At 34.2% G+C, this 12,758-nt stretch overlaps 1 protein-coding gene across 2 annotated transcripts in view; it reads right to left on the bottom strand.

Moving 5' to 3' along the window:
• The window catches only part of SNTG1 (syntrophin gamma 1), a 326,387-nt gene that overhangs the window by 58,272 nt on the left and 255,357 nt on the right, over positions 1 to 12,758 (bottom strand). For both annotated transcript variants that reach the window (XM_042869538.1, XM_042869539.1), the window contains exon 13: positions 5,792 to 5,830. In XM_042869538.1, coding sequence (XP_042725472.1) covers positions 5,792 to 5,830 — 39 coding nt within the window. The remainder of the gene's footprint in view (positions 1 to 5,791; positions 5,831 to 12,758) is intronic.

Below are 12,758 nucleotides of genomic sequence, written 5' to 3'. Positions count from 1 at the left end.
ATGTCACCTTCCAGCAGAATTCCAGCATTTAATCATTCCAGTTTAAAAATATGAATAGAATACAATCTCAAATGTTATTATGATACTATTAAAATAAATAAAATATATGGAGTGTGTTACCACCAGATGTTACCACTAGAACAGATGTCCTATAAGCCGACCTACGAAATGCCTTTCACCTTTCTAAGTGTAATAAAGATGCAACACATCTTCAGCAAAGGACACTGGCTTGGGTGACAGGCATGCCAGCTACCATGCCATTTGTATGCATTCACCTTTACACAGCTTTCATAAGAGGTTTTATTAAACAAACTCACTGAGTATAATTTTTAGAAGCAATTTTAAAAGAGACTGTTCTAAGAGTCTTACTTTAATCAAGTGGAACAGCAGCCTATTAAGCCAGAATATAAGGTGACATATAGCTGATATGATATGACATTGCCACATGTAGCTGCATATATTAAATTATATTAAAACAAGAAAAACTGGTACACTCAACTGAATCTCAGTGAGAAAGTAAATATTTAATTGTGGCCTTCCAATACTTGAAGGGAGCATAAACAAGAGGGGGAATGGCTGTTTTCAAGGGTGGACAGTAATAGGACAAGGGGAAATGGTTTTAAACTAAGACAGGGGAGGTTTAAGTTAGATATTAGGAGGAAGTTTTTCACACAGAGGGTGGTGACAAACTGGAACAGGCTGCCCAAGGAGGTTGTGGATGCCCCATCCCGGCAGGCATCCAAGGCCAGGCTGGATGTGGCTCTGGGCAGCCTGGTCTAGTGCTTGGTGACCATGGACATAGAAGGGAGGTTGAGACTAGATGATCACTGTGGTCCTTTTCAACCCAGGCCATTCTATGATTCCACGATATGCCTGCAATGCAATACAGCTCATGAAAACTGAATACTGCAGAATGTGATATGCACAGTTATACTCCAGTTCTGTCTGTTAATAGGAGATCAGTTACTCATGCCACTATGTTATTTTAAGACTGAATGAAACACAGTTGTGGAACTGGAAACAGTACTCAAAAAAGAGAGACATAGGAATCTAAGTAAGAAATAGGCTGTTATAAGTTCCAAAGTAATATCATGAAATATTAGAGCTGCATGAATCTCATTATAAGCTGTTAACTTTGCCCAGGACAGCTACCAATTCTTATCTAATTTTAGGAAAACTCTAGAGGGAAAGATTCCTCTTAAAAATGATAGTCAAAACTACTCAATGAGAATATCTTCTGTGCAGACAAGAAAAATGTTTCAAAAATACTCATGCTACCTGTAGATAGAAGAGAAATAGTGTACAACTAAAGGACTTTCTTCTCTATTATACTTTTTTTTTTTTTTTTTTTAAGTTGTACTTGATGAAAGATGGAGGGAAATAATTTTTAATTCATTGTAATAGAGATACAGCATGGGTAAAGAGAGTTTTAAATACACTGCTGTGCCCAGACATTCCAATCACTGTTCCATGTAAAAAGCGTTCCATCAGGGCTGCATTGGTGAGAGGAAGCACTGCCTTCTTTCTTACAGAAACACTGGGATGCTCTCCTTGTAAGGGAAAATTTAGATGTATTGGGCTGAAGTCCCTGTTGAAGCAGTAAAAAAGAACTAACATTACAGAACCAAGAGGGACATGTGAGAATGAGCAGAACGATCTTCATGGCTAAGAAAAACAGCGGCAGTAGTCTGAATTGGAGTACACTAAGGGCTGCATTAGTAAAAGAAATATAAATTTCTTTTTAATTGTTTGTCTAAAACTGTTCTTTTAATGTTTGTTTCTAAGTTCAGTTTCATCAGTTCACTGAGATACCTTTCTGTTCTCAGCTAGTGTTGTGAGGCTCCCAGAGCATACAAGACATCTAGGGGTAGCACCCTATGTGAAATAATTCGTCTTTGCAGTCCACAAGGAACTCAGTGTTCCAAATCTGAAAGCCATTCCTGTTAATTTAACATGAATATTGCCTCCTAGAAACAAATACTCAACTATTCTTCCAAGTATGAAGCCTTATGAATACCACCGGTGAAGACACAGCATGTAAGTCGAACTAAGCTTTAAAAAAGAGATTGAAAATAAAATATTTGAATGTAAAGCCAAAGTCACACTATCCCATCTACCATTCCCTTTTCTGATATCAAGCAGTTCTGAACGGCTATCAGTCTTAAAGGCAACCATCTGAACTGGCCAGCCAAATGGCCACTGATTTTTCAATTAGCTGGAATCCTAAGCCAACAACAGTGCTGGCTGTTCTCAGGGGAAATCTCTTCTTTCTGGCTCTGGGAAGCCTGGTCTAGTGGTTGGCGACCCTGCATATAGCAGGGGGGTTGAAACTAGATGATCATTGTGGTCGTTTTCAACCCAGGCCATTCTATGATTCTGCAAATCTTTTAAAATCTCTGTGAGAGACGAGCAGGAATTCTCCCTCCTTTGGTATGTTATATATGTGGAAAAATCATCATACACATCCAATCCAATACATCACACACATCATATATCCAATACCAATGCACTTCTAGTATTAGGATACTTATCCTTCCTTAGAAAATAAAACATACTTTTTAGATGGGGTTAAACTACTTTTTGCTCTTTGCTTTTGAAAGTGATGCCTACAGTGTTTGGTAACCTTGAGAAAATAAAACTAAGGGTTATATGAAGATATGCATATCTGCCTTATTTGTATGACACTTTAAGTGCTACAATATTTTTGCTTTCTTTGTTTAACAGAGCAAAAGTAGATTAATTTTAAAAACAATGTTATAAAGATCATTTTATTAAAACAAAATTATTTTATTTCCCTCTGAAGCTGGTAATTTTTTGGTAGTTAATGATGACAGTTAAGCATTACGCTGAGACTGCAGATAGAATTTCCAGCAACCATGGAAAATAGCCTATTTAAACCAAGATACTTGGATACTTTGTTGAGTTAATGCTCAGATCTTGAAAGAGAGAACATGTTGAAACTTTTGTTGGTGTAATGAGAAAGATCTGAGAACTAAAAGAACACAGCAGTTCAATTTATACTAATTGTAGGTATTTCCTAAGGTCATGTACTTATTACAGAATAAGATCATTTTGTGTAGATTCTTTGATTGTATTTAAGCCTTCAGGCGTGGCTTTTGTCTTTGTAGTACAGAAGCAAGAGGCAATTTATTGCATTTGTGAACATAGCTATAACACAGTAAATGGAAAATCAGTTCCCTGGTTTTCCCATGTCTATCTTATCCAGCAGTTTGTCCTGGTACTGCTTTCCTACTAAGAAGATACATAGGATGGACAGTAAGAAAGATAATGTGCTTGTAGTTTGGACTAATTTCAATAAAATATGTTGTAAGAAATAATATGAAATAAAATCCAAATCAGATCAGTTTCAGAGTTCAAGTTCATTATGTGCTTGCCTAAAAGAAGTTAAAAATTGCTATTCAAAATCATAGACAAAATTGTTTTTTATTAAAATAAATGCCACAATGATAAAGATATTCATGATGATAATTAATATTCTAGTAAACATATAATGATTTATCAAAGAAAAAGGCCTGTTGCTTCCCTGCACATTGTTTATGTCTGCTGCATATCAGAAGACAGAAATTAATGGTATGTCTACGTACTCTTTTGTGACTCTTCTCAGTAAGTTCTCCTAATTTAAGTTAAATAGGGTATTATTTCCTACCTCTATTTACAATTTAAAAACAAAAGGAAACTACATAAAATAAACCCAAACAGGAGTCTGTTTTAAAATAAATATTCCCTAAAGTTTCAAGATATCTGTGGATCAACAAATGTTTTCCAGTATTTGATGGACAGTGAGACCTTATCTCCTGATCCGCCTCCTACTTTTCAGTTTGACATTTTGGCTGACTTCCTTGAAATGGTTCACAGTAATTCTTTTCAAAGATAGTGATTGATGCTGATAAGGGAACACATTAATTGTAGGCCAATCCAGCGGATAGCAAGCTACTCAAGCCAAGCAAGTTAGTTTTGCTTTACACTGGAATTCCAATGAAGAGAAACAAAATGCTCTATATGTCAGGAGTTCAAAACCAGCAAATAACTCTGAATGAATAATAGTCTGGTGGGACATTATAACTGTTGTTTATAATTTTACTGTCCTTACTTTTTTGAAGTTAATAAAAACATGGACACAAATTCAGAGTAAATCGTAACAGTGAAATGTTAAGTGTTTGTTGTTGTTGTTTTCTTAAATAGGTATTTTGTCCCTCCTTTGAGACAGGAGCACTTCTTAGTCACTGCCAGCAGATGATATTACAGAAATTGTTCTCAAAATGCTTAAATAAAATTAACTTTGATTGCTAAATGTAGCAAACGACTTCTTGGTAACAACAGGAAGCAACAGTGAAACAAACATATCTATATTATCTAAATATTGTAATATAAAATTGTACTGTAAAGAATTAAAAAACACGTGCAAATAAAAATGTGTTTGTTTACTATGTTTCATCTGTTCTAACTTTATTTATACAAGGCGTATAAATACTTGTTATTATTTTGATTTGCAGACCTTCTGAAGAAGAAAGAAACAAAGAAACTAATAATGCCCATTCCTGCTATGTGAATTACACTTAGTAAAATTCCATACTAATGAAGTTGGACCAGAGACATGTAACTCAGAAATAATCTTGACTGAAATGTGAGGTGAAAGTACTTTCATTCTTCAAATATATCTTCATGAAGTCAAGTCTGCAGCTCAGTGCTGTACATAATTCTCTTGGTCAACATGAAGGCAATTTATTCCTCCTGATGAACCTAATTTTTCTGTTTCCCACTACTTCATTACTTAAAAAGAAATCCCCATTATGATTTATGACACACAACAAAAAAGCAAACTTAATTATTTCATCTTATTTACTAGACTTGTACTCTGAGATAAGTAGCCCACTACCAAACAGGCACATTTTCAACTGCTCATATGCTATATCATAGCCTAAAGGCATTACTGTGGTATGGGATTATGCTCCAAACGGCACTCTGATCACTTTACAGTGTACTCATCTTTACTCTGAATTTTTTTGTTCATGCTTTGTTTTTATGATTTTCTTAAATATGTGTTGATCCTAATGCAGAGATGTGATTATTCTCCATTCTCCTTTGATCTCTAGCAACTACAAGATCAGAACAGAAATCCAGTCTCTCAGTTTCAAGCCATCTAAACATTTCCCTTTGACTCAAGGATCCAAATACCCGATGTTCAGCTTTAGAGAAGAGCAGTCATTCTGCTAGCAAGAAAACACCTCTGTTCAAGGAATTCTACTGGCATTTCAAGGCATTGCCATGCCTTCCACTATCATGATACTGTCAAAGGGTGAACTTGGAGACAATCAGATAATGCAGTTTGTTCCAAATTTTCCTACTGATCTGCCCCATAACCATTTATATCCATTTTTATGCTTTCATTTAGACAAGAGACTTTTCACATTTAAAAAATATTAGACAAACATTGATTAATAATGGATAATTCTGTTAAGCATAGCAATTCCCTTCCTGCTTTTATAAGAAAATGGATGGCATGCAATCTGAAGAAACTAAGTTTGAATATATGCATTAAAATTCATTTAATTTGAAAAGATTAAGCATGATCTTATTTAATGTGAACATACCAAACTGATCACACTGACGTCAGGAAAACAAACAAACAAACAAAAAAAAGCAGCAAGGTGCTCTATAAAGAAAACTTACCAACAACTTTTTAACCTAAGACAATGCACAGCTACAACAGAATTAAGTACAGATGAAATTAGAATTATGACTGAAAATACCCAAATTTTATTTTTCTTACCTGCTGGTTTACGGGGAAATTCCTGTTGATTTTTTTAATCTATAAAAATGAATGAAAAAATAGATTAATATCTCAGTCAGTTGAAGAAAAAAAAAAACACATTAAGATTTGGAGACATGTGAGACACTTCCTTCCAAATTATGTGTGGGAGGAAAAAAAGAAAAGAAAATCTACTGTAGGATAATGATGAAAATCATATGAATAAAGGGACATTTTTGTAGTAACTTCATGGCTTATTCCTCTTTTTCAGAAAATATGAAAGGAGAATATATGCTGAATTATTTTCTAAATTCTACAACATCACATACTTTCCCTACTTTCTGAGCAGAAGCTGTGATTTATACTGAAGTATTTAAGTAAAAGCTATTTAGGTCAATTTATCACCTTCCACAAAGTCGCTGGGCTTTAGCAAAATATTTTTCCTTAGAGAAAGATGGAAAATTGATCAGGAAGAGCATCTGAAATTAGATTAACTTACTCTATACTCCTAAACTAGGTGCAGAATCAAGTGTACAAATTTAGTTTTGACAATTATAATTTGATAATCAAGTAATTTTTATCTTTAGAACAATAAGAAATACACTAGTTAAAATGTTATTACTAACCTAATCTGAGACTGAAGACTCATAAGGAGTTTGCATTTACACTATTGATGATTGATTCACTCTAAATAAACATTGCCAGCCATCTCACTAAAAAGTGTCCAATAGGAGAATTAAGTGTGGAACATACCCATTCTTGACATTAGGAGAAGAATAAAAATGTTCTTTTATTTTCAGAATAAGCCCTGAAATTTTTTTGAGCAAACCTAGAATATTTACCATCTGCATTCATTATAGATATTTTGTTCCTATATTTAATTTTATGATCTTTTATGCCAACTTTTCACAATTGTTTTGGTAGCAATGGGTAAATGAGTCAAATACATATTAAAATTAAAGATATTATCATCAAGGAATGAATTCTGTTGCCCACTGAGCCCTAACAGAGCAGTGCAACATTTACACTGCTTCAGATAAAGGTAGAACATCTTTTTAGAATAAGAATCATTCTAGAAAAGAACCCCCATTTTTAAAAAAATTAAATAAGAAAATAATTTTTTCTTGTTACTTGAGATAGATTATCTAAAAGAGAAATGCTTCTTCAGTTTTCCATAATGTTACTTGACTCATCGTAAAATTACTATGCACAATAACAGGACATGCACTACGTAACTAATGCTGAATGAATAACATTTGTTTTCTCCAGAGGACTGACAAAGGATACCAGTATGATAAACTGCAGAGATATATGCAGATATTTTAAATAAAACCTTGTAGGCAGGTAATCCGAGAATATCCATTAGAACGATCTGTTTAACTAGAGCAATACAAAATCAGCTGAGGTACAAGAGTAGAAACCACTAAACATTCTGTTCTGAAGAAAACTGCAGAAATCATTATGAAAGATGTATTTAGGTGAACGAGAAATACCTATGTCTACTTCATATTCAGCAAAACAGGTGCTAAGGGCTTAATTCTATTCAACTTCAACTCTCTGGAATGTGGATTAGGAAGAAAATTCTAAGAAAGCTGCAACAAAAGTAGTTTGGGATTTGGTGATCACCAAAACCTGGGAAGAGGAGATGAGGTCAAAAACAAGTATCCGCCTCAGACTGCTAAGCAGGCAAGTGATGTTGATAAGAGATGAAAAATGGAGAAGAGATAATAGCAGAAGCTATCTTAAAATAATGATTTGAAGTATAATTCATTGAGGTAAAAATACAGAAATTATGACTAGATACGTTTCAAAAACTCAAGCAGGCAAATGTTTCAGGATATCATAGCCATAAAAAGTACTGGACAGACAGTTTATATGAAGTGAGATAAAGAGAATAATTAATTATGGCCGTATTCAGTTAATTTGTGCATTAGGTATCAACACATACGGATAATGTTCAAAAGCTTCCTCTCTGCAGAAGAAACAAAGAAATTATGTGGGAGATATCACTCCTCAAAAGGGTGAGGAGGTTTTAGGTGTACACGATCATTTTATTTTGTATTTTATTTTTATTTTTTAACTGCCTTCATCCCAGAGAAGGAGGAAGTTAGCAGAATGTCCCCTACATACTATTGATTTTTTTGTTCTATTCTCATTGCCCGCTGCTGGAATGCAGCTGATGAAACTGACAAAACCTGGGTTTTAAGCTTTAAAATTCAGTTGAAACTGAACTAAATTGTTCACTCCACTGAGAGCTACTATTTCAGACTTTCTTTAAGCAAATAGTACTACAATAACTATTTTTGGTTCTCATAAGAGAATTTTAAAGTACAATCTAAAAAGCACTATTTATTAGGGAGTTTGACCTTTTTTACCCATTTATTTTAATGAAATTTGCCATTCCAATGTAATCATAGGATCCTCATGAGATGATGAGGAAATGTGCCTTTCAATGAGCATATGCAGTCGTTAAGGACTCTTAAGGGTAGTATTATCTAAACTCTAAGTTAAGGACACAGATTCCAGGTTTTTCCAATTCTCAACAATTTAAATTTACAAAAAAAGAACTTTTTTTTTTTTTTTTTTTTTTAAGTTTCTATGTCTTATGCTTCCTTTTATCTTATTTTCTTATTTCCTGAAAAAAAAAAAAATATATTGTAAATGAGGGACTCATAGGTCTAATGAGATAGGAGGAAAAATGTGCAATGATAGTGTGGGTCTCAGGTACCATAAATGGGCCTCTGGAAGAAGCAACAGTACAGTAAGTGTTTACTGTCAGGAAAGAGCAACTGACAGAGAACCACTAAGACTGTTGTACAACATCTAGAATAAGGGTGAACCAGCTCCTGCTCAGTATTTTGTTGACTTAGATAGTAAATAATATTTTCCCATACTTTCACATATGATCTATCTTTTCCTTCCAATCAACAGAAGTCATGTAGCTTTGTAGGTTTCCTTCGTCATCACAAATTTTCCATTAAAAAATTACCCTCTATTATTTTAATTTATACTGGCCATATATATAGATTTCCCCAAACAATTTAATCTTTGGAGCCTTCTTTAATTTTTTTTGCATTTCATAACTGCTGATTTGCATTCATTAATGGCTAATTAAATGCAATAACTTTCTCATGCATTAATGCAACAAGAAAGTGCATGCCAGTAGGATGTTAAGTGGTTGCAAACAGGCAGCAAGATCATTACAAATTGGAGCAAGTTGGAAAAAAAGCATGAATCCATTCTGTGATGATCCTGTATTAATGGAAGAAGACAAAAGAGTAAATGGGCAATTAAGAGACAGTAAGCATGATTCAGGAAGCCCCATATGAGCAGACTGGCAAAAGTCCTGAAGTAGCAGTTGGCTAAAAAGATTATAACTGAATTCTTGCTATCGTTATACATGATACTTGATGGATTTTTATTCTGGGTCAGTATTAGTATGTAAATAACCCTGGATTAACTTTCCATATGGAAACTGTAAGTTTCCATTGAATTCTATATATAAGAGGAAGAAAATACCTCAGATGGAGCTGAGGTCTCATCTGGAAAGTAGCTCTGTAGTTGTATGAGCTTCTTTGTTAAATTCTTGTACTGACTATCCTGCATTAGCCAGTGGGATAAAATAAACTAAAAACCTGCACATTTCATGAGCTGCTGACACATGCAGATCTTTGCTAAATATTGCTACACACACAGGATGATTAGTCTGACGTGGGGATGCCCCCCTCAAAAAAAACAAAAAAACAAAAAAACACAAAAACAACCCCAAAACAAAAACATAAAAACATACAGACCAGTTGATCATCATTCCTAATAGAGGTCTTACACTGATGCATAGCTAGGCAGTATACTTACATATTAAAAAACTAGAATATGTTAAGCATATAATCAATTTATGGTGTATAAGAACACTATCAAAGGAAAAATGGCCATCTGAACTATGATTCCAACATGCATATTACCACATCTGTTTAATGTGCTTCCACATCAAGACAGGTTCAGTGATGCACTGAACTCTACCAGCACAGCGTGCTGTTAAAGCGACACTGCTAACAATCAAAAGCCAATGCTGGAAAAAGGCTATAATGGTTCCAAGAGAAAGCAAAAAACATCTGTCTCCCTATTGAAGATTTATTAGAAGCATTTTGAACAATATAAAAACAAAAAAATGATTAAAACAAATGACCCAGAAGGAGATACAGGAAACATTATTTTGATAATGAAATACAACTGAATAACTGTCACTTATCTCATAATACTGACTGCTCATTGCAGTACAATTACTGAATTATCAACTATGTGAAAAGTAAAAAAGAAAAAAAAATTTAAAATGGAGTAAAATAACTACTCACAAAATAGTTAAATATATTTCTGTTGAGCATCTCCAAATTATACTTTACTTACATTTACATTGACAGAGACCACAAAATAACATTTAAACTTCAGAATATGGTAGGAGTAACAGGTCATAACGACTGGTTCAGTAGATGACAAAATGTAAAGGAAGCTGTTACATCCTGAACTCTTTATGACCTCAAAATGCCAACACCTTGGAGCTTCAATATACATACACGTGTCAAAAGAACCAGGTTAAGGCAATGAAAAGAATTAGGTCTTGAAATAAGAGCACAGTGAAGCAAACATTGGATCATTCTTTTTCACAAAATCAAGACAGTACAGGTGCCAATACAAAAAGACATGAAAAATACTTGAATATGCATACTGTTGAAGAAAATATTATTTACTAAGTGTGCTAGATATGATTAAGATATGTCATTGATTCAGTCAGAAAGGTTTCTGGACTTGGAATAATTTTTTTCAAAAATAATATATGGTTTTCAAGAGTAAATGTAGTAAATCAGATCACTGTATATTTAATACATAAAATTATTTCTGCTTGTTGTGAAACTGGGATGATAAACAACAAGCAATATACATATAGGAAGTAACAAGGATCATTTTTTGTCATTTGTAAAGTATTTATGTTATAAATTCAGTAATTCATGTCAGCTAATAATGGAGTGAAGTCATGAAGGATAAAATCAAATATAAAAAGGAATGCATATGGCATATAGTGTGACAGATCTTGAGGTGAAGAAACAGCTGATTAGACAGCTGATTATCAGAACTGCATCTCTTGGCCCCTCTGTCCACCAGTTGTTACTTCAGTTATTATTGGGATTGTTCACCCTGGAGAAGACAAGGCTTCACGGAGACCTTATTACAGCTTTTCATTATTTAATAGGGGCCTATAAGAAAGATGAAAAGAGAGTTTTTACAGGGCATGTAATGATGGCAGAAGGGAAAGAGGTTTAAACAAAAGAGTATATTTAGACTGGTTATAAGGAAGAAATTCAACATGAGGGACTAGAACGTGTTTTCCAGAGAAGCTGTGAATGCCCCATCCTTGGAGATGTTCAAGGCTGGACTGGATGGAGATTTGAGCAACCTGAGGTTGGAGGTATCTTTGCCCATGGTAGGGGTTTACAACTGGATAAAGGTTTCTTCCAACACAAACCATTCTGTGAAACTGTTACGATAACCAACAGCATATTATTCACCCAGCAGAAATCAGACTGTTATACTGTCAGGAAATAATCTTACATATATCTTCTGATATAAAACACCAGATTTCACACTTTCTGATTTTTTGTGGATGTTAAATAAAATGTATAACTCCCATTTCAATTTTACTTTTCACTTACAATTTACGAAGTAACAGTTAGATATAACAATAAATAAGATACAGTATTTACTTCCAGTTTTCACAGAATTCCAAACAAATGAGGATAAACATAAGTTAAATAATTTATCTTATCCTAATACTTCTGAATGCAGTTACAAGCACTGACAATGAATAAGTTAATGCTGCTGGTGATACAAAATAATAGAAACATGACTGAACTCAATAGATCAAACTGTTGAGCAGTTTATAAAGCCCTGTAATGATGGTACTCTCAATGCCTTATGAGTCAATCTATTATTAAATACTGCTCCACTAAGCGTGGAAAGTTTTTTTAATACCTAAACAGACTATTTCTGGTTGGACTGCATGAGAATCACATTCACTACTTCTCATGTAATCCATCACAGAAACAAAGAAACTGTGTTCTCTTTGTGTAGCTTTTTTTCAAGTTGAAACATTATTCATTTCTTCAGGCCAAACAGTTCCATCTCACCCCTTACTTGCAAGTTCATGCTATCGTCCTCTTTGGTTGCCATGACGCATTTTTTCCTGCATGATCAGGAGAATTTGCTAGCACATTACAACAGCTTCTGATCTCTGTCCACCAACCACCAAAAGTCTCAGTCACTTCTGATCTTCTTATAGTTACACTGAAATTAGGTCATGCATGTCATGAATGAGTTGCCTCAGTTAATATTCTTTTGGCTAGATGGCTTTATCGACATCTCTGAGATTTAAGCCCTTGGTAGACAAAAGGCTTCCTACAATGTTTGGTTCAGTCACTAGACAGAATTTTTCATCACCAATGACTAATACATCACTTCTTCATGGGAAGGGAAATCGTTGATCTCACAATCTCTCCAGCCTGCCACGTTTTCATTTAATTTTTTATTGTTTCTGTCATTAGGCTTGTATCTTTAGTTACTATGAGGCAGAAATGTATTAAATCACTGCCTAGAAGGAACAGTTTCCCCCTCAAGAAGACCTGCAAGTAGACATTTCAGTAGAATGTATGCTCCAGTTGAGACATCTTGCTCTCCTCAGACTTCTTTGTAATGAGAAATGCAAACCATAACTTCTAGAAACCCACTTTAAACATTTGGACTGAGACAACTGTAGCTTTGGTTCCTATGTCCAGTTTCTACATCCACTACTAGTAGATGGTACAAGGAAAAATACTGGATAACTGGATTTATCTTCTAACAGTTTGCTCTGTATACAGCACACTGAATCTCATTAATTTCCTCCTGCCCTTTTCCTCCCAAAGTCCTTATTCATATCTTTTGAGTTGCTCATTTATTT

Source organism: Lagopus leucura, unplaced genomic scaffold, assembly GCF_019238085.1.
Source record: "Lagopus leucura isolate 7727_CA_CO unplaced genomic scaffold, USGS_WTPT01 Super-Scaffold_100002, whole genome shotgun sequence".
Lineage (NCBI taxonomy): Eukaryota > Metazoa > Chordata > Aves > Galliformes > Phasianidae > Lagopus > Lagopus leucura.
This window is presented reverse-complemented; position numbering and strand designations above follow the sequence as displayed.